Here is a 26,341-nt window from a genome sequence, read left to right on the forward strand (position 1 = left end):
CTCACAGTTCGGGTAGTTGAGGTCTAAAGGCAAGGCATCAGCAGGGCCACACTATTTCAGACTGGAGGTAGAATCCTTCCTTGCCCCTTCCCAGCTCCTGGGTGCTGCTGGCAGTCCATGAGGTTCCCCTGCTTGTAGGTACCTCATTCCATTCTTTGTCATCTGTCTTCACATGGCATTCTCATATCTTATAAGGACATCAGTCATATTGGATTAAAGGTCCACTCTACTCCAGTATAACTCTCAATTTAATTATTGCTACAATGACCTTATTTCCAAATAAAATCACTTTATAAGGTACAGGGACTTAGGGATTCAACATAGTAATTTTGTGGGGGGGGATATAATTTTATTCATAAAAGCAACTGAATTCTGTGGTGTTGTTAAATAAAATATCTTTTTGTGGCAAAATTAGGCAAACACAAAAGAGAAAATTAATCATAAGGATACTTGTATGTGAGGTGTAGTAGGCAGGAATAGATAAGTGATGATCTATAGGTACTCCTTAAGGAATACTTCTTTCCCTCTTTGATGTATAACTAGTTTAGAATCAAGGTAAAAAAGATGCAGTCTAAAAATACTAGGGTGCTCTCTAGGGTTTATCATCTATAACATGCTAGCTATCTAACTTTAGAGACTGTCCTGCAGTAGGATATCATCTAGGATACCATATTACTTTGTCTAAATATAATCTTGTAAATACCTTAGGAAAATTTTTCTTATTTTGAAGAGTTTAACACATACTTACCATATACCAGATTGCTCTGTGTATAAGAAGTGTTTGTTTTGTTTTGTTTTGTTTTGTTTTTGACAGGCAGAGTTAGACAGTGAGAGAGAGAGAGACAGACAGAAAGGTCTTCCTTTTTCCGTTGCTTCACAACCAAAGTGGCCGCTATAACTGGCACATTGCCGCCGACGCGCTGCTCCGATCCGAAGCCAGGAGCCAGGTGCTTCCTCCTGGTCTTCCATGTGGGTGCAGGGCCCAAGGACCTGGGCCATCCTCTGCTGCCCTCCTGGGCCACAGCAGAGAGCTGAACTGGAAGAGGAGCAACCGGGACAGAACCGGCGCCCCAACCGGGACTAGAACCCGGGGTGCCTGTGCCGCAGGAAGAGATTAGCCTAGTGAGCCGCAGCGCCGGCCAAGAAGTGTTTTAAGAATATAGTATGGTTACATGTATGAGCAAAAGTTATCATTTGGTACATGTATATAAGGAAGATAAGTAAGTGACTTTCATTTGTATGACACTCAGCTTTGTAAATGATTTAGCATTTATATTTTAATACTAAATCCTGTGGCTCCATAGTCTGACTTGACTATATATCATATTTCACAGATAAGTAAATGGAGTCACTCAAACAGTAAACTGATTGTCATTCAACTAGTGTTGGGAGAGGAGGGATTAGCTCTATGTCTTTTGGCTCACAATTTTATAAATTTGTTTTTTTATTAAACAGTTGATTTCCTGTTATGGGCAAAAGGTTAAGACAGACATAAAGGATATTGCTAATATGGTTATGCTTAGATGGAATAGTAGAAGATTTTAATGAGAAATATACCAGGACAATGCAGCAATGTATAATAAGTGCTAACAGGTGCTATAACCAGGAGAAACTAGGAAGTTCATGGAAAAAGAGTAGGTCATGGTCAGTGAGCACCAAAGAATGTACCTGTAAACAAAGACTGCATGGAAGAAGAACATGAGCAGGTCTTTAAAGACTCAGGAGAGGTAAGTCTCATAAACAAAGGGGTTTATTGAAAATGTTGAAGCGAGACGGTGGAATGATTTACAGCAGTGTTTTAAAAAGATATATTTGTTAGTTACACCGACTTTGGTCATGCCAGTAACTTGCTTAAAATTTTTCTTTCTTCCTAATTTCCTTCCCTTTTATTATACTTTTTTGTAGATAACTTCTATTGATTCTGAAGCCAAAGTTGGGATTTTAGAAATCCTTTGTGATTGTTCTACACAGGATTTTACAAACATCTTCCTTTCTCCTTGCTGGGAAAAGTTGTCTTTGACCTTGTGTTTATAACATAGCAGTTATACTAAAATTGTTTGTTCATTTTCCCACTGGTCTATGAACTGAGACCAGGAGATAGTCATGTTCCGTTTCTGTGAGTGCAACACAAACACAAATCTGAAAAATGGTAGCTATTCAAGAACGTTTGTTGTCCTAAGCAGTAGTAGTGATGTTCAGGATTTTTAAAGGGGGAAAGACTGAAACCCCAGAGGTCAGTTCAGAAACTACTGACCAATTCAGGCTGTATGCAATGAGTGTTTGAAGGCAGCAGTTACACAGAGAAGAGTGAAGCAGGAAAGCATTTTTTTGCAGAGCATGGCTAATGGATATGGCTTAGGAAGGAATAGGTTGCTCTGAGGTTCTAAGCTTGATTTATAAGGACAATGATAGTATTGTGGTTTCTTGCTCTTTTGTTGCAGACCTTAACTGAGTGCCATAGATTTACGGAAAGTTCAGAGAGTGCTCGAAGCCCCAGAAATTATTTAGAATTTTTTATGTATGTGAGGTCATATACGTATTTTTCTAATGAGAGGCTGTACAGATTTCATTGGATGATGTGGAGATCTGGATTTTTAACTTATTAAGAACGACTTTTATTTAAAAGTAAACTAATATCTAAATAATACCAACAGTTTTTCAAGATGTACCATTCTTTAAAAAATACTAACTGATGTGACATGGCCTAATATCTTTTATCAACAACTTAAACTGGAACATGGAAAATAGAACATATTATTGAAGACCAAGAGCTTTATTGTTTTCTAACTCTATTACTTTAATAGAGTTAGTTGTCTACTATTTTTTCTCTTTTCTTTCAGGTTACATTTGACTTTTAGAAATTAATTAAGTTCAGAGGCAGAGGAATAGACAGAGACACCCAGACAGACATATAGAGATTCCATTTACCAGCTTGCTCCTCCAGATGACTGTAAAGACCAGGGTGGGACTACACCAAAGCTAAGATTTCAGAGTTCAATCCAGGCCTCCCATCTCTATGGCAGAGATCCATCATCTGTTGCTTCTCAGGGTACAAATTCGCAGGAAGCTGGAATCAGGAACAGAACTGGGACTCAGATCCAGACACTCTGATGTAGATTGTGGGCATCCCAAGCATAATGTTAACCAGTAGGCCAACTGCCTTGCTCCTCTTTTATTTCTAAAGAATTGATGATAATTCATGGCTTTTAGTATTGTTGTGAGAATTACAAGAGAAAATGCGTATAAAATTTTCAGTATTCAATATTAGCTTGTATTTTTACATTAATTTTTGCATTCAATTCTAGCATTTACTGAGAATCCATTTTAGTACTAACAGTACTAGTTACTACTCTCCTATTTCTAATTTAATAAATTTGGAAGAGATCTAGTTATATACTCAGGTTACAGAAGAAGAGCAGACAAATAAATAACTGGTCTGCAGACACACAGCTAATAAATGGCAGAGCAAAACTGTGAGCTGGTAATCAGGAGTATGAAAACAGGTGCAACGTGCAGCAAGCATGAGGGAGAGCCTGGGTTAGAGAACATGGGTAGTGATAGGGAAGCAGTGATAGGGTGAGCAGCAGCATAGAGATTTGGAGCAACGATGCTGAGGAAACTCTTTGAAAGAGAAAAAGCACCTGCCATAGGACATGCGGTGTCATATTATTATTGGGCTAGAAGCCAACCCCAGGGCTTGGCCAGCCTTGGATATGTGAGTGGGTGAATGGGTATTGTGTATGGGTGGGAGGAAGGGAGTAAAGGAAAATGTGATGGGTTGTGAGAGTAGTAGATATGTCATGATCAGCTCAGTAATGATTACAAAATGTTCATTTACTTTAACCAATTGGACACCAATAACAAATGGAAATTGAATATTGACTAGGTATGTTGTATATACTACAGACAGAAAGGTTTTAAAATTCAGCCCACGAGGCAAATCAGGTATTTCACGTGCATGCACTCACACATACATACATACACACACACCCTGGCAAGGCTGGAAAGTGACCAGAAGCTAACATGTACCCACATAATAGGACAGGTCCAAGGATTAGATTTTTACCCTTGGGAAACCCTGAGATTTGGTTGTATTGTTCCTAGCACTGAATGGTCCAAGAATGATTCAACCCTACATTGAAACAGATTTCTGGGTACAGAGGAGATGAAGGGACATCAGTCCACAGTAGGACCTGAAGACCAAAGAGGGTTTGTCTTAAAATAGAAATTCGTTTTTTTTATTTCATTTTCTGCAAGACTTACTAATGTGACACCCATGCAAATGTAATTTGGTTACACTGGGCAGCAAATCGCCATCTTTTAAGCACACAGATGTTTGTGTATGCTAAAAGAATTCATTTCGTGATGATTTAGTGTTAATCGTCTGTTCAGTGTTCTTGCTTCTTATATTTTGCCTTTGGTGACAGTATTTTATGGGAGGGTCAAGGAAAAGTGGAGATGAGCCACAGCCGGGGCAAACATTAAGGCTCACAAACTTTGGAAGACAGACATCATGAGATGGTGGCTTTGAATTATATATATATATATATATACATATACATGTATATGTATATATATATACATATATCTTCAACTTTTATTTAATAAATATAAATTTCCAAAGTACAACTTTTGAATTATAGAGGCTTGTCCCCTCATAACCTCCCTCCCACCCACAACCATCCCATTTGAATTTTATTTTGATGAGAAGGCAGAGGCACATACCACATTAGCTTTGATTTCAAAAGGATGTGAGTTTAAAATCATAGATCTAGCACCTGTCTTGACCTTGAGCTTGATAACCAACTTTCTAAGGCCACATTTTTATATGTTAATGGTAATGATAATGCTGATATGCTAGGTTTTTGTGAAGATTAAAACTATAGTCTACATTAAGTGCCTGACTCCTGAAAGTGCTGCTTCACACCTGGATATTCATGGGTCCAATAATTATGGCTAATTAGAGAGTGGCTATAGGTTATACTTTTATGAAATGTCTGAATGAGTTTCTACTGCTGCAAGTTTCATTGGACTATGTTATGGGCAAGACTGTTACTTAAATGGCTTTCTGGTGATAATTAGGTATTATTAGAAATTGTAATAAGTCTTACAATATTCTTGTCATTATTCTAAAATTATTGGGCAATTACACTAAACATAGCCAATTTGTAGGCAGATTAGAACATATATCCTCCATCTTTTTGAAGCCCATACTCTATTCACTTTAAATAATGTGGTGATAAAAACATGAATTCCTCTTAGTATCATCATACCGCCTTTTATCTTTCTTAGTAGGAAGTTATAAGGAAGAAGTTGAAAAATTGCTATGAAATAAGCTGCTTTCATTATTGATTGATTTTATTTTTTTTTCAGATGTTTACTTATTTATTTGAGAGTCAGAGAGATAGAGTCAAGGAGAGGTTGAGAGAGAGAGAGAGAGAGAGAGACTGATCACAAGAGAGCATTTCTGTCTGTTGGCTCACTCCCAAAATGCCCACAATGCACTGCAGGCAGGAACCACGGACTCAGGCTCAGTCTTTCATGGGGGTGGTAGGAGCTCAATTGGTTGAGTCATCACGTCTGCCTGCCATCTGGAAACTGGAATCAGGAACTGAGAGTCAAACCCAGGCACTTTGATATGGAACACCGTGTCTTAACTGATGCTTAACCACTGGGCCAAAGGCCTGCCCCATCAGTAGATTCTAACGTGCGTGTTGTACCCCTTCCCAGTTGGCTAGGGTTCTGAAAGAGTTAACATCTTCAAAAAATACATATTATTTTACCAGGAATAATTTAGGCCCAGTGCAGTTCTGTCACAGCATATTCATTATCTTGAAGAATTATAATTAAGAAGCACGCTCAGTGTTTGACAATTAAAATGATAATCTAATTAAACTGATGGTGCAAACTGACTTCTAGTTGGAGATGTAGGCCTACCTGTTAGATATGCAAAGACCCTTGAGCAGACATGCATATATCCAGACCAGGAGCCTGAGAAGAATGCTCAGGATGCACAAAGCTGCTTAGACAGGATTGCCTGGGGATTTTCCTGATGTAGGAAATATGCACAGTGCCTTGTTTAAGAATGCTGCAGGTCTTTTCTTTCATAAACAAAGTTTCCAATCTGGTTTAAAAAAGCAAGCTGATGCTTTGAGCATCTATGAAGTCAGTGAGTCTCACTTTTACTTTTTCCTCCTTTTTATTTAAAAGACAGAGTGAGAATACCCCATAACTGCTGTTGATTTGGAATCATAGAAGGTCCCTCTTCACAGGTGCAGCAAATTGAGGCACACAGAGAGCAGATCCTAACTTATGGCTGATTTGGAAGCACTGGATAACTCCTTTCCGGCATTCCCCCCTGTACAATTTAAATTTTTATTTCCTTTTCAGTCTTTTATCCTTTATAGGTTCTATCAAGAAGATATTGGGTGTGTTGAGAATTCAAAGAAAGTCAGATCACCTGTGTCAGTGGGCGGGATGGGTGATAAATGTTATGTGCCTCTGGGTACTTCAGAAGCCGACAACCTTCTCCGAAGACTGCTGGCTCCTGTTTCCTACTCACAGGATCTGAGGCATTTGCCAGAAACCAGCTTTGATGGTGTGAAAAACTCGAGATTGTAGAATATTGGAGGGAAAGTCTCCTTTTCATAGGAAGGTGCCAAGCAATTGAACACTTAGAACTTTCAGGCAGTTTTGTTGGGTTTTGCTAGTTCAAAAAATAGAGAATTCCCTTCCCTCTGCCCACCGCCATTAATCTCCAAAGCAAGCGAGAGATTAGCAACTCAGTATTGACTGAGGAATCTGGGCGGAAATGGTGTGACAGGTGAGGAAAGGTAATTGAGATAATGAAAACAAAAGATTTCACCAGATAAACCCTTCCAAGTGATCCACTTTATAAACATATTTCCTAGCAAATGGGTACAGATTTCAAGCCTTTTATTCGTAATGTTTCTCTTGACAGATTTAAAGTAGAACAGAAATTAGACTTCAAAGAAGCTTTATACTCTCTGAATGTGACTGAGCTGTTTAGTAGTGGCTGTGACCTCTCTGGAATAACAGGTAGGATGAGAGTAATTCTTACATTATTATGTTAATTTGTCTTCTTGGTACTGTATTAGCTGACTGGTCTTAAAACTGAAAGATTATTCAGCCTTGGACAACACACACACAGCGTGTAAATGTCATACTCATGTTGAGCAATCCATAAACAGGCACTATGTTTGCATTTCAATAATTTTCCTTTATGAAAGTCCAGAAGCATTGTAGAATATTAAATAAACGTTTTAACCATCCTTCTCATAAAATGATGTAGGTAAAAGTATTATGTGTGCTTTTATTTCTGCTCTGTTTGGATTTCCTTATCTGAATAATGGGAATTACAACCACGCGTCTCCATCAAAGCAGAGCTAATAAAATTCTTATGAACTAATTTGTAAATGTTAATTTGGTAACAGTGGAGCCCATGATGTAGGTGTCCACAAGCTGCAGATGACAGACATGATCATTAGAGTGCTGCAGCTTGCAGATTTGACAGCAACAGGCTCACAACTGACAGCAAATCTTGGAGCTCCTATGCTAACTGGACCTGAGGAATCACGCACTGGGAAGATGCTCAATGGTGCAACAAAGCCAAGATAGCCTTTTAATTCTTCTGGTCCTAGCAGTACTTGTTCAATAAACAACAAATAAATAATAAATACCTAGAGGAAAAAAATGGATGCAAAGGAGAATGTGTCCCAAGTTACTCACTCTCTTAAAATTAAACCTTCTGTTTTAAACTAGGATCTAATCATATTGTACGACCTTGCCTGTCTGATATGTTTTTGGATCCTAACATGAAATCTTTGGAAATATTTTGTGTATTCCTATAGAAATCTGGAATTTGAAGAGGCACTCAGTTTATTCACACATAAATTATGCACGTAAATGAATAGAACAAGAGGAGGTAAATTGTTCTCACAGGTGTTGATGTTAGTTACCTTCCTCACACACTGTGTTGCTACTTGTTTTCATGCTGACACATCCATCTGACTTCATTGACAATTTCATCCCCGACAGCTATAAGACAGTTAACATCAAATACTGCAACAGGATGCTGTCCAAGTGTGCCTGGAATCCAGCTACCTCATCAACCTGTGATAAAGCAGCCCATTTTTCAAATACTTCTTGCTCTTAAAACTTTTTTCTGGCCTCAGGAAGCTCACAAAAAAAAAAAAAAAAAAAAAAAAAAAAAGCCTTAGACATTTCAAACAGCCATTCGTTGCATAAATTCCCAGCGATTTGTGACTTCTGTAGAATCTTTATTTTTGATTTTTTTGACAGGCAGACTGGACAGTGAGAGAGAGAGAGACAGAGAGAAAGGTCTTCCTTTGCCGTTGGTTCACCCTCCAATGGCTGCCGCAGCCGGCGCACCGCGCTGATCCGAAGCAGGTGCTTCTCCTGGTCTTCCATGGGGTGCAGGGCCCAAGCACCTGGGCCATCCTCCACTGCACTCCCGGGCCACAGCAGAGAGCTGGCCTGGAAGAAGGGCAACCGGGACAGAATCCGGCGCCCCGACCGGGACTAGAACCCGGTGTGCCGGCGCCGCTAGGCGGAGGATTAGCCTAGTGAGCCGCGGCGCCGGCCTGTAAAATCTTCTTAAGCTTTTTTACAAGTAGATTTTTAAAGAAAATACCTCCAAAGTGCTTCACAAAACAATTTGTGCATGAGAATAACCCTCAACAGAGCTGAATACACATCCAGAATTTTCTGCTCTTTTCTGCCTTCCTTTTCTTTGATTCTTAGTGACTCTTGGGGAAATAAAAGTTTATGTGTGACAAATATATCATATTAATATAAGATGTTAATAATAAAGAAACCTGGGCATGAGAGATATGAGAACTCTGCACTTCTTCACAACTGTTTTGTAAATAAAGAGTTAAAAAGAGTTTATGTAAATCACCTAATTCAACATCTGGTACAAGATAGTTGCTCAATAGATTTTGAATACAAAATAAAGGAAGTAGTGAGGTGGCGTATTAATATTTACTTATACATCTTCTATAAGTTTTCTTATTCTTTTTTTTAGCAAAATATACTTGGAATTTCATAACAAATTAAGGGGAAACATTGCTACAAAGTTTTATAAGTCAGTGAGCTTTTGGAGTGCAGATTCCTAGTTCTAATTTCTCGTCTCTCAAGTCCTGATCTGTTCCTGAGAACCGGTGCCCTGTGCAGTTGAGATGGAATAGCAAGACAAAGTAGCCAGCGGGCCATTTGGACTGGCACCATTGCTAACTGGACCCTTGGCACTCATCATTTGGATGCTATCTTTTCTCCATCTTACAAATTTCTCTTACTTGGCATATTTACTTGGTTAAGTAATTTATGTGACAAATTTCATGTAGGCCAACTATGTGCCAAACAGTTTTCTAGAGTGTGTTACCATTGTGTGTCTGAGGAACACTGGCAGATCTGCCTGGTCTTGCAAAGCCAGCTTGACAGGGCTTCTGAACATCGTCTTCCCAAGGAGACGGTCCTTGCAGGTCGCCGTTCCAGAAACACTTCACACACACTTCAGTTCCTCCAAGGGGAGAAGAGGAGCGTTCTCTCTCAGCTTGCAGCCACACCAGAAAAAACGCTGCCAGGCACTTTCTTACACAGAAAGGTTTACCAGGTTTTTAAAGCACAGCTCTGAAGTGACTTTGTAACAGATGACACAAAAGCCTTTTATACTTTTATAGCCTCACCAATCTTGAAGGAAAATAAATTTTGTTTTAAACTCAGATCAGAACTGAATACAAAATTTAAAAGGCAAGTTAGCTTTGAGTTTGAATGCATAGGACGGAATAAATTCAAATCTGGAAAGCGTCTTTCATCCTGAATCTAGATCACAGCTAAGGGAGGCAAACCCTCTGTCCATTCAAATATTTCACTTAGTGGGTTGCCTGATTTGACCTGATAGATTTATGTCATTCTATCCTAACCTTTTATATCAGGGCAAAACTTGATGTCTCCATCTACCTCTGTGTGTATCATCTCTGTGCAAGTAAAACCTAAAAGAGATTGTCTCTAGCAAATTGGTTAAATAGGAAAGAATTTGTTTCCTCTTCTTGGTTAAGTTGAAAATGTGATTAATCTTGGACCTAAGAGGTAATGGCTCTTTATAACTCTTAAATATACTTTTATATTTTTTTGCCAGATTCATCTGAAGTGTATGTTTCCAATGTCATGCAAAAAGTTTTCTTCGAAATAAATGAAGATGGCAGTGAAGCTGCAGCATCAACTGGTAGGGGAAAAAATGAGTCAGGAATGAGAACTAAGGTTCTATCCCTTTTCCAGTACTCAGATGTCTGTTTGCCTTCTGCTGTCTCGTACCCTAGGGAGAAAACAAGAAAATGGTTATATGAAGGTGGTCATACTTCTTTTCAGTTACAGCATAATGCAAAAGGGAAGGGTGAGGATTTGATTGAGTTGAGGCACCTCTAAATATTTGCCTTCCAAGTAGCAGATAGGATTATGGAGAAAACTTTAGAGCTCAAATATGAAATCATTATTGTTTGGGAATACTCCCTGCTAAGTAATTGTATTGAATTTCATTCTTTCATTATGTCAAGTTACTCTCTACTTTTATAAATTGATTCTTTTTATTGTCTCTAAGGCAGTGGCTCTCAACTCAACTGCATAATAGAATTACTTGGGAAATTTTGCAAATCCTAGCCCCATTCCAAAAGAATTAAGTCACAGTCATGAAGGTGAGACTCAGCCTCCAACATTTTCTTAAGTTTCTTGCAATGATTCCAATGTGCATCCAAGTTTGAGACCAAGTGATTCATGTACAGCCTGAACTTGCCACCATAACTGTAATACACAAACCAGAAAAAATGTTACCATTTGGGAGATTATTAGAAATGTAGGCTCTCAGGCCCAACCCCTGACCTACTAAATCATAAACTCAATTTTCCAAGATAATAAGTTATTTGTGTGCACCATTTTTCTATGCTACATTTTCTTAACAGATGACATTCTGAATAGTATGTATGGTACATGTAAGTAATACTCAAACATAATTGGAGGAAAATTTCTTCAATAAAATTGGAAAAGCTACTCTCCAGTTTTCTGGAATCTTACCTCATAGTCTGCAAGTGCAGGTTTGGGAGTAGGAAACATGGGGTCCTGTTAAGCACTAGTTTTTTTTTTTTTTTTTAAATTGTGGTGGACCTGGTGCTATATAAAATCTGGACTATATTCACTCTCTTCCCCTTTTCCAAATGGGAGGGGAGATGTTTCTCTCCACACAGTGTTACTAAGAGCTGTTAAGAGGCAACTCTTTCCTTCCTTCCTCCCTCAATACATCTTTTTTTTATTGTTGTATTAAAACAAAGCACTATGGTCTCTCATTTGTCTTCTGTATCTCTTGTGAAAGTTAATAGGTCCATGATTAGTTGCACAATTTGGTTTCTCTGTTGCCAGTGATCACCCAAGCATCTTACTTGATGGCCATTTTGCCCCGCCTCTTCACTTATCAATGCTTTGATTAATTTATGATGCTAAATGATAGTAATGGTATCCTTGTGGCATACATTGAACTCCCTTTACCCATTATCTTCTGAAAGACTTCTTATTGCTATGTTTAAGGACTTTTGATTATAGGGTATAGACTATGTCAATTCTTACAGAAATCAAAAGATTGCATTTATATGAGATTGCTGGCTTGTCCAGACAGATTTTCCAGCTACTTTTACAAAAACTGGAAGGGTCCCTGTAGATCATTATGGGATTTTTTCATTGGGGAAGAAAAAGCCCCAACAATGTAAAGCAGCTTGCCCAGGATCATACCAACAAATGTCAGCAGCATTTGAACTGAAATCTCTTATCCAGACATCAGGTTTGGAGCTTTTTCTGCTCTTGCCTCCTGCCTCTTGTAAGTCCAGAATTCTGAAGGAGGAAATAGCAATTACCAAGAGAAGGTGAGATACATCTATGGTGATCCTGATGTGTTGGACCTCTCAGGTGGTCAGGTGGTCAGAAAGTCAAGAGTATCGTGACTTTCAAGGAGTTACTTGAGAGCAAGCCTAGTGCTCACTGGAAATGGGAATGGGAGTAAATTGACCTTGCTTACATGTGTAACACTGTGGCTGACACATACTCAGTGTTCATTATGAACTAATCAATAAATGTAAATGAGTTAATACTGAATAAATGTGCTTACATCTACTGGGCAGCACAGACTTGATATTTCAGAGAGCAGATATCATTTATGTTCTGTTACTAAATTAATTACCAACTAAAATTATATTTATTTTTGAATTCTAATTATACATATTGGTTTTTGTTCCTGGAGTCTGAAAAAGTTGTGTGAAATCATTGCATTGTACTAAAGACAACATATTAACTTGTCGCTCCCCCTCTTCATGGAGGAACGACACAGGACCCTGCGCTGTTCTTTTGTCTGCTCGGCCCTCCCGGGTTTGCTGCTGGTTCTTCCCGGGTTGGCTACCGACCCTTCCACCTCCGTGGAAGGGCGGTTCCCCCTGCCACTTTCCCCACTTCCGCGGGGGAGTGGCACACCGCCGGCCGGCTCTCTCGGGGGCTGCTCAGATGTTCCTCAGGTGTTCCCCTTAGATGTTCCTGGTGCATGTTGTCTCTCTCCTCCTTTATAGTCCTCTTCCGCCAATCCCAACTCTGCTACCCACACACCGAGTACGCTGCTCTCCTCCAATCAGGAGCAGGTCCTACAGTTTCTTGGTTGAACTGGAGGCAGCTGCATAGAAGCTGTTACTCCCTTCTCAGCGCCATATTGTGGGAGAGCAGATGCATAGAATAAGTCTTAATTCCAGTAACTTAGTCTAGTCCGGGTTGCTCCCCACATTAACTGAGTGTAGAAAATTTCATCTAAAAAGAAAAAAATCATTCATTAAAATTTTTCCACCCTAATTATTGACAAATGCCATAATGGGGCTACATGATATGAATTGTCATAACAAATAATTCAAAAGCAGCAAATATCTACTCATAATCTGATAATAAAGACCCAAACACATTTACTGTACTGATCCTAAAAGCTCTGAGGTCACAGAATAATTTTGGAAAAGTAAGCACAAAATAAAGAATTTTAACTCAGATGTGATTACTACAAGGCTGAAGGAGAGAAATACAGTGAAAAAAATATCTGGATAAGAATTAAGGATTGAAAATACAAAAATAAATCATACAATGGAATTAAGAATTGAAAATATTATAAAAATAAATCATACAATGTAAATAAAAGGTGAGCTGAGGATTATTGTTTAAAAGATAACATTTTCAACTGCTTCCACTGAATTGAATCTAGTATCTGGCTTTCTTCTTCATTGAACATAAGTCTAAAGCTAGAATTATTTCATAAATGATCTAATTATATTTATTCTTCTGAACTTTGGATTTAAATTTCTTGCAACTTTCTCTGTGTTTAGAAGACAATTATTTTTCAACATGCTAACTCCTTACATGAATGATCTTTCTTGCCTACAGAATATATGGACTTATTTTCTGTACTGATCTGTTAATGTGAGTATTTAAATAATGCTTGTCTCTGTTTCATAGGCATGCACATCCCTGTGATTATGAGTCTGACTCGACAGCAGTTTATAGCAAATCATCCATTTCTGTTTATAATGAAGAATAACCCAACAGGTACCTTTTTTTTTTGTGAATTTGCTGGGGAAATTAAACAGATCTAGTCCTAGTTTCTAATTGCAGTCTACAAGTCTGAAATTTTTTGTTCTTCTAATTTGTATTTGTTAAATGCCTGTTATGAAGCAAGCATTGTATTTTAAGTGATGACAGGGTCCCAAAATAAGGAAGTGCCAATAATTGTTACTGCTAGTACTTTTGCAAGTGGTAGTCATTTTATATTCCTATTTCTAACACTAACACTGTCTCCAGGTCACACAGTTCAGAAGTGACAGAGTGAGAATTGAGGTCAACTCTTTTTCCTGTGATGTCACAATGGAAGTAAAAATTGAGAAGTGTGGTCAAGAAAGATTTCAGAGGTAGATTCAAAGGGACTAAGTTACTAGCATAGGCTCTGAGGAGAAGAGAAGGCTCAAACTCAACTTCAACCCTGCAATTTGGGCAATTGATGAAACATGATACAATTAGATATGGCTGAATGTAGCAGAAGGAGGGGATTGCATTAGCACTGGGCAGAATGGAAATCCAGATTGTCTAGGTAGATGGTGTAGTACATTCTCTTATGGAAAAAAGGCTAGGAATGTGCATAAAGGGAAGGGAATTGTCTTTATGTTTAATACTGAGACTTTGGTAGTTGTAATGCCTGTGTGAGTGTTAAAAACTATTGGAGAGTAGAAATTACATCTTAGTCACCTCTGTATCCATTCCAGTGTGTGGCAAAATGTCTTGTACATAGTTTCAGGATCTCTAGAGACTGAATATGGTCTTGGGTGTCAGACCAGGTCTCAAGCTCCAGCTCAGCTAATAGTTCTAAGATAAGTTACTTATTGTTTCTATACTACATTGTTCCAATTTTCTGTTTGAACATAATAATGCTGGTACTTGTCTCATAGAGTTAGATCAAAGAATATATGAAGCCTATTAGCACTGTGGCTGTTACATACTTAGAGTTCATTGTGAATCAATCAATAAATATACATGAGTTAATGACTGAATAAATAAAGGAAGGAGAATTAAAAAGTTACTCTGTATTCAGCAGCTTACATGGAAAATGGATATTGTTAATCTCAGAACCTGAATTTACTATAACTAGGGATACTGATATTATTGGCCTACTAAGGGATACACCAGTCTGTTTTTCTAGGATCCATGAAACTAAAGCTGAGTGACCAGTATAAAAGTTTTTCTTGGAAACAATGTGTCGATTTTAGAATTGCTGAGATTGCATTAACACAACTTCAGCTCCAGTAACAGATGTGTCAGTATTAAAATATATTCTAAGTATATCATTCTACTTATACATTAACCTTTGGGTAATGTTAACTTCTTATAATTAGTATATAATTATTGAATATGGAGAACAGAAAGAAATGAAGCTGCATTGGGTAACAATGCACAAGTAGATAGTGGCATTTAGAATAATTACATTCAACTCTATTTTCCAATTTGATGATTTGCTTCATTCTAAGGCTATGCAATAGCCATCAGTAAAATGCTAGTGAAAATTCAAAGCTCTAAATAACCCACGTTTCAATTTGTGATAATCCTAATGATCAGACCTTAATAACAATTTCCACTATTTTATGATCTTATTGCAATGACACTTTCTAAACTAGGTTTACTCCTTTAAAGAATTGTTTAAAATAAGTGACTGCTAATTTACTAGTAGCTGTAAATTATTGCCATATAAAATGTGAAATGTGTTATTGTCTTAATGTAATATACATTCAGTTATTTGTCTATTTTTTGTCACAGATGAACTCAAGAAAACATTAAGATTAAGGGAGATAATGATTCAGTACCTCCATATTACACTATTAAGTGGTTTCATGCTTTTCAAAAATATATTCAGTTGACAATTTCTGAAATATGAAGATGAATGATTTTAGGTTTAAATATCTGGTTTTAATCTAGATTTAATATTTTCTCTTGAGCAAACAATATTTTGTGAACAATCTATACACTGGATGTTCTTATTTGGTGGGCTTTATATTGCAGTATGCTCATGTAACACTCTTGCTAAGCCAAACTTCAGGACAACGAAAAATTATATTTTTCCTTTTATTTAGGCTGAGGGTATAGACTAAGCTTTATAGATATTGAGAAGAAAATTGTGAATGATCTATTTCACTATTAGCTACATGAAATATACCATTTCTGAGAAAGCAGTGAATCATGATTTTGAAACTGAGATTACTTCATACATATTAAGCATCACTGTTTAGAACTCTGCGGTCTTGGCTGGCGCCGCGGCTCAATTGGCTAATCCTTTGCCTGCGGCGACAGCACCCCAGGTTCTAGTCCTTGTTGGGGCACCGGAGTCTGTCCTGGTTGCCCCTCTTCCAGTCCAGTTCTCTGCTGTGGCTCAGGAGTGCAGTGGAGGATGGCCCAGGTCCTTGGGCCCTGCACCCCATGGGAGACCAGGAGAAGCACCTGGCTCCTGGCTTCGGATCAGCATGGTGCGCCGGCCTCAGTGTGCTGGCCGCAGCGGCCACTGTGAGGTGAACCAATGGTAAAGGAAGACCTTTCTGTCTCTCTCTCTCACTGTCCACTCTGCCTGTTAAAAAAAAAAAAAAAAAAAAAAAAAGAACTCTGCAGTCTTGTGTCAAGGTGAGAAGCATACCACAGGTTATTCATTAAGAAATCATTTTCTGCATACATTAGCTTTGATTATGATACAGTGTATAATATTAACCACAATGAGGTTCCACCTCACCCCAGTTAGAATGGCTCACATTCAGAAATCTACCAACAACAGATGCTGGTGAGGATGTGGGGAAAAAGGAACACTAATCCACTGTGGGTGGGAATACAAACTGGTAAAGCCACTATGGAAGTCTGTTTGGAGATTCCTCAGAAACCTGAATATAACCCTACCATTCAACCCAGCCATCCCACTCCTTGTAATTTACCCAAAGGAAATTAAATTGGGAAACAAAAAAAAAAAATGGTCTGCACCTTAATGTTTATTGCAGCTCAATTCACAATAGCTAAGACCTGGAACCAACCCAAATGCCATCAACAGTAGACTGGATAAAGAAATTATGGGATATGTACTCTATAGAATACTATACAGCAGTTAAAAAAAAATGAAATCTAGTCATTTGCAACAAAATGGAGGAATCTGGAAGACATCATGCTGAGTGAAATAAGCCAGTCCCAAAGAGACAAATATCATATGTGCTCCCTGATTGGTGAAAACTAACTGAGCACCAAAAAGGAAACCTGTTAAAGTGAAATGAACACTATGAGAAATGGTGACTTGATCAGCCCTTGCCCTGACTATTGATGAACAACTTAATATGTTATCCCTCTTAGTATTTTTGTTTGTTTGTTCTACTTAATACTATTGGTTGAACTCTGTAATTAATACACAGTTATTCTTAAGTGTTGAAACTTAACTGAAAAGTGATTCCTGTTAAATATAAGAGTGGGAATAGAGAGGGAAGAGATGTACAATTTGGGACATGCTCAAGCTGACTTGCCCCAAACGGTAGAGTTAGATACGTGCCTAGGGACTCCAATTCAAGCCCATCAGGGTGGCAGGTACCAATGCCCTCTCACTAGTCAAAGTGATCAATTTCTGTTCACAATTGATCATAATGATAGGACTAAGAGTCAAACGGATCACATAAACAAGACTAGTGTCTGCAAATACTAACCGATAGAATAAAAAAGGGAGAGAACGATCCAACATGGGAAGTGCGATACACAGCAGACTCAGAATAGCAGATATCCTAAACAGCACTCTGGCCTCAGAATCAGCCCTTAAGGCATTCAGATCCGGCTGAAGAGCCCATGAGAGTATTTCAGGCATGGAAAGCCAAGATACTCTGGCAAAAATAAAAATGACCTAAATGAAAGATCTCTGTGAGTGAGATCCCAGTGGAAAGTACAGGTCTTCAAAGAAGGAGGTACCTTTCTCTGAGGGGAGGAGAGAACTTCCACTTTGACTATGACCTTCTCTAAATATGATCAGAGTTGGTGAACTCAAAAGGCTTCCATAGCCTTGGCAACTCATGACAAGAGCCTAGGGTGATTACTGATGCCATAAACAAGAGTGTCAATTTGTTAAGTCAACAACAGGAGTCACTGTACACTTACTCCTCATGTAGGATCTCTGTCCTTAATGTGCTGTACATTGTGATTTAATGGTATAACTAGTACTCAAACAGTATTTTTCACTTTGTGTTTCGGTGTGGATGCAAACGGTTAAAATCTTTACTTAATATATGCTGAACTGATCTTGTGTATATAAAGAGAATTGAAAATGAATCTTGATGTGAATGGATGGGGAGAGGGAGCAGGAAAGGGGAGGGTTGAGGGTGGGAGGGAAGTTATGGGGTGGGGGAAGCCATTGTAATCCATAAGCTGTACTTTGGAAATTTATATTCATTAAATAAAAGTTAAAAAAAATATTAACGGGTAAAATGCACCACCATCTTATAGAGATATTATCTGCATATATTGACTAAATATGGGAACACAATTTTAAAAAGAAGTGAAAAGAGAAAAATGGAAAGAATTAGGATTTCTTTCTTTTTCTTCAATGCTTTAACTTGCTGTTATGTCAAGGGACATTTTGCCAGTTTGCCCAGTTTAGTAGTGAGTAGATTGGTGACTACGTGATGACTCATATTGAAATGTGAAAATAGATCAATAAGGCAGGGACTAATGACTTTTATAAAATATCCTACACTTCCTGGTGTTTAAATTTTCAACTGTGGTCTTCAATTATGAGGTAGTGTCTATAAAAATGAGTGTTTTTAAAGAGTTCCCAATTGTTTCTGGCAAGCATTTTAATGCCATGGCATTATGAAGATACAAGACTCAGTACTGCTTCTTACTGTGACAAAGTGCAATATCCATCCTAGGAAAGGTATTTATATTTCTTTATTTTTCTGAAAAATATGACTATTGTTTGCTGTTTTCCCAGAATTATTTTGAGATGTCAAAGCAAGACATTAATAATTATAATTATTCATAAAAATAAAAATAAATCTGCTGGAATTGTCTATTTCTGTGTTATTGGCTCTACTAAGACTGTGTAGGTCTTTGACCTGAGCAATATAGAGTTAATGAAAAAGAGCTATCCTGCTGTTATTTCAAATGCATTTAAACATCATTTTCATTAGTCTTAACATTACATAAAATTTATTTTATTACTTTTGAAATTAACCTTTATCCTTTATTTCATCTGAGTGTAATGATTTTAATCAAGGTGACCTTTGGCACTGGTCCACCTTAAACACTTCTCTTACACCATTGAGAAGACAGGTGACTAGATTTGATGCATTATTTATTTGTGTTTTGTCCTTTGGCGATTAATACCTTTTCACTTGCAAACACAGAATGGCCAGAAACAAGTGTTTGTATTTATGCTGTCTACTATATCACCTGGGTGAGGATTTGAATGTATAGAGGTATGAAAATATTTTCTTTAGTGATAGAGCAAGCTTTGATCCAGAGCAGAAGGCAAGGATCTAGGACAACCACACTTTTAACCCTGAGGGCTTCCATTCCATGCATAAAAGGATGACTTCTAATGCTTAAGATTTAAAACTCGATCATGCTCATCACCATTTTGTAATGCTATGCTTGCCTGACTACATCACTATATTTAGAACACATCTCTGTCATTTTATTTTTGCTTTTCTATATGCAAAACAGGACTAATGAATTTTCCATGACAAGCGGTTGTAGGTATTATAGTTTACTTCATAAATTACAAGAAAATAATTAAGATATATTTATGTATTTTAGACAAAGGAGAAGGATTTACTGTTAGACATTGCCTATTTTTTCTTGTAGGAAAAAAGACTAAATGAATTGCTAAAATACTGAGAAAACTGATTACTGTAAATTTTTCTCCAGAAATTACTAATGTATTTTTTTTTCTTTTCCTAGAATCAATTTTGTTTATGGGAAGAGTGACAAATCCAGACACTGAAAAGATGAACGGGAGAGATTTAGATTCACTGTGAGCGAAAAGCAAAACGTCAGAATATGAGAAACTCCTGGAAACTTATTAATTGGCAAAATGTCACCTCAAAAATATTTTCTGTATGTAACTGTTTTATTCAAAATTGTGCCTATGTTAATCTGTTATTAATAAAGACCTATATTAATGATTAAGTAAAATTATATATTAATTTGGTTATGCTATCCCTGTGTTTTATAAAGTCTATAAACATCAATAGCATTTAGCTTTTCATAAATTTTACCACTAATATATTAGAATAGTATTGGCTAAGATATTTTAGATATCCAATTCATTATATTCATCAGACTGAACTATCAAACTCCATGGCATAACAGCATTATCCAAACCATGGCAATGTCAAGAGAAAGTGGGTATGGTACTTGCATTACAAACATTTGGTATCTGTGGCCGTGAACAAATTTTGGATGTTTCACTAATCTTGATCTGTGAATTACAATTAATGTTTGCTTTGTTTCAACTTTTGGAATATACCTTTTTATTTTACCATTGATTGATATTTTAAAAATGTATAAAAACCAGAAATACTGAGAACTTTCATAAAGCTTTCTTATTTTCATAGGTGAGAATCACAGTCAAATTAGTATGATTTGGGAGGCTAATCTGTGATTTTGCAATACTGAGCTAAGGGAAATGTTAGAAGCAAGGGTATACTCTATGAAGAGTAGATGCAGAACCCTTCCTCTAAATATGAAAAATAATACTTCATTTCAATATGACTACATGTAATGTGTTTTACAGATTTTTCCTTTTTCGTGATAATGATGGGAAATACCTTTATTTGGTCATGGCAATTTTTGGCAGGAAGCTTAATGATAATAACCATCCCTGTTGAGCACTAATTACTTGTCAGGAGCTGAACAAAACATTTTGTATTTTGTCAAATGTACTAGAAGTCCTACAAAATAATATTACTGCTCTTCCTGATACAGAAACTGAAACTCAAAGAGGTTATATAAATTAGTCACGTACACATAACAAATAAATACCATGTATGGATTTGAACTCAGAATTACCTGAAGTAGAAACCTGAAACCATTAATGACTGAGTTAGATCCCCTTCGTAAAAATAATAATAAAAAAAACCCCTCCATTCTGCACAGTTTCTAGCTTGGGATTTCTGGGACAGAAGACAGAAGAACAGGAGAAAAACAAACGAAAGTTTTTTTTTTTTTTTTTTTTTAAGGATATATAACACATAGACATGGCAGATACCCAGGAAGAAATGAGTAGATCTCAAAGAAGTTGTTTGGAACTCTGGCATATACAAAATATCTTCAGATATAGAGAAGTGATGAGACAAAAAAAAAAAAAAAAACTTTGAGCTTCTTGTCGGGGGAGAGGGTGGGAAAATTGAGGGAAAGCAAATATTGTAGATAAGGGCTAATAAAATGTATTATACAGATTTTTTTAAACTAAATATTTTATTTCCTATTTTTTTCCAAGATAACATATCTTAAATTTACATTATAATGAAAGGCTTAGTGGCTTTATTAAATAAAGAATTCAATAAAGAAAAAGTAAAAGGACCATAGTCCATCAGAAAAATAGGCAAGGGCTGTAAATAATAACAAATGAACTGATATTCAATTGTACTCATACAAATTTTAAAGCAATCACACAGTCATTAAAACTATAGTAGTAAATAATTCCTATTTGATAAAGATTTAAAACAAAATTTGAGAAAACACTGTATTCGCAGCAAAACTGAATTGATACACATGGGTGTTTCTCCTCCTGTTCTCCTTCTCCTTCTTTTCTCCTTTTCCTCTTACTCCTCCTCCTCGTTCCTCCTTCTCTTTTTTAAAAATTTTAGGACCTACATATCAGGGAAAACACTCAGTATTTGTCTCTGTGTCTGGCATATATCACTCAACATTATGTCCTTCAGTTCCAGCAATTTTGCTACAGATAATGTGATTTTATTCTTTTTGGTAATAGCTGAATATTATTCTAATTGTGTGTGTGTGTGTGCACACTTTCTTTATTCATTCACCTGCTGTGGACAATTTAGTTGATTCCGTATTTCAGCCATTGAGAACAAGTGCTGCAGTAAACACGGAGCAGGTATCCCTTTGATATAATCAGTTCATGTCTTTTGGGTGTATACCCAGCAATGGGATTGCTGGTCTGGGGCCTGTGGTCAGCTCCAGCGGCTACCACAGCGGCAGCGGCTTCCTCACGTGGTTCTGCCCGCCTGCAGTTCTGGTCGCCCTGCATGCTCCTACCTATCTGAGCAGTCCCCGCCACCACCCATGGCTCTGGCTGGCCATTTCATTCAACAACACGTGGCTTAGCCCCCTTCAGCTAACGTGAGGAATCTGCTCCAGGTGGCTTCAGTTTTACAAAGGACAGAACTCAGGTGGCTTTTCTTTGAGTCTTAGCACTTCTGGTTTTCGAAAGGAGGCTGTGAAAATGCAAAGATTGGTTTTTTCTTTCTTTCTCACTTAAAAAAGTGATGTTAGCACTAATGGAATTTGAGCAGAGAGATGAGCAAGATTTTTGTTGAGGGCTAGTTTGTGAGAGCTTGTGAGAGTTTATCAAAATACAAGTTTCCAAGTTGTTCGTGATGTGTTTTAAGGACAGTTTATGTATTTTCTAAAGCTAAAACTTAAAAAAAAAAAAAACCTTTTTGTTTGATGAGTGGATTTAAATGGTACCGAAAATTCTGCTTTGCCTCAGGGTCTTAGCTCTTTCAAATCAGGTGTGTTTTCAATTGGTAATTTCTGGCTGGGGAGCTGGTTCTGTTGCCTGGTAACCTGGTAGCCAAGGAAGTGGAACATTAAACATTGCAGAGACCTCACCTTCTACCCTGGAGGATGGAACTCCCATTCCGAGATGGTGGCCTCCATAAAAACAGGTGGTTTCCAAGATGGTGGCCTCTATGAAAGACATGCGGTTGTCAAGATGGGGGCCCCCATGGCCTACCGCATGCCTGATTAAAAGCAACTTTTAAAATTATGATTTTTAGCCGGCGCCGTGGCTCAATAGGCTAATCCTCCACCTTGCGGCGCTGGCACACCGGGTTCTAGACCCGGTTGGGGCGCCGGATTCTGTCCCGGTTGCCCCTCTTCCAGGCCAGCTCTCTGCTATGGCCAGGGAGTGCAGTGGAGGATGGCCCAGGTGCTTGGGCCCTGCACCCCATGGGAGACCAGGAAAAGCACCTGGCTCCTGGCTCCTGCCATCGGATCAGCGCAGTGCGCCGGCTGCAGCGGCGGCCATTGGAGGGTGAACCAACGGCAAAGGAAGACCTTTCTCTCTCTCTCTCACTGTCCACTCTGCCTGTCAAAAATAAAAATAAATAAATAAATAAATAAATAAATAAATAAAAAAGGTACTTTAAAAAAAAATTATGATTTTTTTTAAATTGTAGTTTGCTCTTTTGGCTTTAACACTGGTTTATTATTTTAGCTTTTTGTTTTGGCTTCAAGCTGTTCAGGTTTAATGCTGGTTTTTTTTATTTTAACTTATTATTTTGGCTTCACACTAATTATAGCTTTAATGCTGGTTTTTATTATTTTGTTCTTTTGGGTTTTATTGACTCTGTTAGCCTTCTGAGATTTGATGTCTCAGGCATGGTGGGCCTTCTGAGATTTCATCTTGGACCAGGAGGTGTTCTTATTGCTTCCTGAGGTTTGATACCCCAGGAGTGATGTGGCAGTCTGGAATGGTGTTTCTCAGACTAAGTGGTGTTTTTACTTTTGCTGTGATGTTAGCTTTAGGTTGGTTTAAAAAATAAAAAGAAAAGAAATTTTGTTTAAATTCCATCACCAGCATAGTAACTCTGGAATTCAGATGTAACTGGACCCAAGCTTAGCCCTATTTACCTTTTGTCTCTCCAGGTTATGGGGTGATTTATATGGGTAGCTATACATCAGCTCCCTTGGAAACACCCTTAGGATCTATACTTAATGATAGAGAAACCCTTAAACTAAATGGTATTACTAAGGAAAAATTGATTTCTCTCTGTAATACTGTGTGGCTCAGTTATAGGTTGGAAAATGGTGAAACATGGTTGACAAATGGAACTCTTGATCCTAATATTATTTCAGAACTTGACTTGTGTTGTAGAAAGTAGCAAAATGGTCTGAAGTTGCTTATGTACAGGTCTTTATGACATCATATTGATGTTTCATTCCTAGAAGGAGTGTTGGGCTATATCCTGCCTCTGCTATCAAAAAGGAAAATAAGCAGCCAATAGACCTAATTGATGATCCATTACTGACTGGTTCTCTGCATCTCAACTCACTGTGACACCAGGATCATCTCAAAGGAGTACTGGCTTGCCGTCTCTGCTTTCTAAGCCTGGCCTCTTGCCTACTGCCAAGGTCTCCCCCTTCTCACCTTTCTTACTCATCCCCATCAGAGGGCAGCCCAACTAGGGTTACTAGGAGTGAGGCCTCCTATAGCAGACAGGGGAGACATTTTGTCCTTTGAAAGAGCTGCCAGTGGAACACAGACCATTAGAATACATGTCCCTTCCACTCTATCAGACTAGATTACTAGATTCTCTGAGGAGTTTCAGGTCTTAACCTTAGCTTATGACCTTAACTGGAATGATATACATCTTATTTTATCTACTTGTTTTACAGCTGAAGAAAAGCAACATATTTGGATAGAAGCTCAAAAACATGCTGATGAGATGTCAGTTCAGTATCTCAACAATTTCTCTGTGGGAGCTTAGCAGTCTCAAATACTGTACCTGAGTAGTACTACCAAAATGGGGAGTCAGGTCCACAACCATGAGAACATGTGATCTCATGTTTACTGGCAGAGATGAGGAAATGTATTATAACACCTGTAAACTATGAAAAGATTAAATATATAACAGAGGGTCTGGATGAAAACCCAGCTGTGTTCCAAGGACAATTGGTGGAAGCAATGAGGAGGTATATCAGCTTAGACCCTGAATCTCCAGTAAGACAAGTTTACCTTGGTACCTATTTCATTATGCAGTCTGCATAAGATACTAGAAAAAAGCTTCAAAAATTAGCCATGAGACCTTAAACTCTCATGAGCCAGTTGGTAGAATTAGCATTTTAAGTATCAACAATAGGGATGAGTTAGAAGAGAGGGTGCCCCAGCATGAGAAGCAGGCTGGATCCCAGGCTCATCAGATGGCAATGACTGAGTCTAGCTTGTTGCAAACTCAGAGTCATCCAGGGGAAATCCTGCCATGGCAGGAAGGTGCCATAGATGTGAACAGCTAGGACACTGGAAGAAGGAGTGTCCTTCTCCAAGCCATGCCCTCAATGCAAAAGGAATGGCCACTGGAGAAGGGACTGTCCTCTCCTCCACAGGGAGGAGAGGTCCCCCACTCCACTTAAGACCTCCTCTGAAGATTGGTTGGGCTTGGGGACTCTCAATGCTCCTGAGTAGATTAACATCTCACACCAAGAGCCCTGGGTCAACATTGAAGTTGCAGATAAACATGTTAATTTTTTAATTGACACAGGAGCCATTTACTCTGTGCTCACTTCCCATGCTGGACCACCTTCTTCTAAGAGTTATACTGTTGTGGGAGTTGATGGGAAACCTCGGTTCCAAAGATTTACCTTACCACTGGTTTATCAGATAGAAGATGTTCTTGTTATTCACCAGTATTTAGTTATGTCAGAATGCCCAACTCCATTACTTGGAAGGGATTTATCATCATCCTTAAGTGCTTCCTTTTTTTTTTTTATTTTTGACAGGCAGAGTGGACAGTGAGAGAGAGAGAGACAGAGAGAAAGGTCTGCCTTTTTGCCGTTGGTTCACCCTCCAATGGCCGTTGCTGCCGGCGTGCTGTGGCTGGTGCATCGCGCTGATCTGAAGCCAGGAGTCAGGTGCTTCTCCTGGTCTCCCATGTGGGTGCAGGGCCCAAGGACCTGGGCCATCCTCCACTGCCTTCCCGGGCCACAGCAGAGAGCTGGCCTGGAAAAGGGGCAACCAGGACAGATCTGGCGCACCGACCGGGACTAGAACCCAGAAGTGCTTCCTTAAAGTTAACTTCACTTACATCTAATTCATTTGTTAAGATGTTAGTAAATACTGAGACAGGTCCTAGCTTAGATAATATTCCTGCTGAAATAAAAGAGAGTGGATGCCTGAGTTTGAGATCAGGGAATTCCTGGATGGGCTACACGTGTTATGCCTGTTAAACTTTTCTTGAAGGACACAACTGCATTTCCTCATCAATGCCACTATCCAATGAAGCCAGAAGCCAGAAGGGAACTCCAATCTTTAATTAAAATTTTTCTCAAATATGGACTCTTGGTCCAATATCAGTCTCCCTGTAATACTCCTGTCTTGCCTGTTTTAAAGCCAAATGGAGAATAAAGAATGGTTCAGGACCTCAGACCAGTTAATGAGGCTGTTGTTCCAATTCATCCTATTGTGCAAACCCCTATACTATATTGGCACAGGTACCTGAAGGGATCTCACGGTATACAGTTTAGACTTAAAAGGTGCCTTCTTCTGTGTTGCTCATCACGGGGCAGCAGGTCCGATAGAGCTCCTCAGGGCCAGCCTGGGGAGCTCAGGGGCCGAGCTGGATGATGAGTGTCGGCGGCAAAGGAATCACACCAGAGCCGGGAGACCAGTCAACACCCAGGGTACCAGGTTCTCAACTTTATTGGGAGGGGAAGAGCTTTTATAGACACAGGAAGGGGGCTGTCCAGGGCACAAGGGAACTGAGCCAACCTGCTG

At 38.4% G+C, this 26,341-nt stretch overlaps 1 protein-coding gene across 2 annotated transcripts in view; it reads left to right on the forward strand.

Moving 5' to 3' along the window:
* The window catches only part of SERPINI2 (serpin family I member 2), a 43,340-nt gene extending 23,228 nt beyond the window's left edge, over window positions 1–20,112 (forward strand). Inside the window, exons 5-8 of one of the 2 annotated variants that reach the window (XM_089331009.1) lie at window positions 6,962–7,059; window positions 10,181–10,267; window positions 13,564–13,653; window positions 19,561–19,817. In XM_089331009.1, the coding sequence (XP_089187135.1) occupies window positions 6,962–7,059; window positions 10,181–10,267; window positions 13,564–13,653; window positions 19,561–19,637 (352 nt within the window). In that variant the 3' untranslated portion in view covers window positions 19,638–19,817. Of the gene's footprint in view, window positions 1–6,961; window positions 7,060–10,180; window positions 10,268–13,563; window positions 13,654–19,560 lie in introns of both variants that reach the window. The other variant, XM_002716373.6, reaches the window with a different exon arrangement.
* The last annotated feature ends 6,229 nt before the right edge of the window (window positions 20,113–26,341 follow it).

The sequence above is a fragment of the Oryctolagus cuniculus genome, chromosome 4 (genome assembly GCF_051225735.1).
Source record: "Oryctolagus cuniculus isolate XC-2025 breed Fujian yellow rabbit chromosome 4, ASM5122573v1, whole genome shotgun sequence".
Taxonomy (NCBI): Eukaryota; Metazoa; Chordata; class Mammalia; order Lagomorpha; family Leporidae; genus Oryctolagus; species Oryctolagus cuniculus.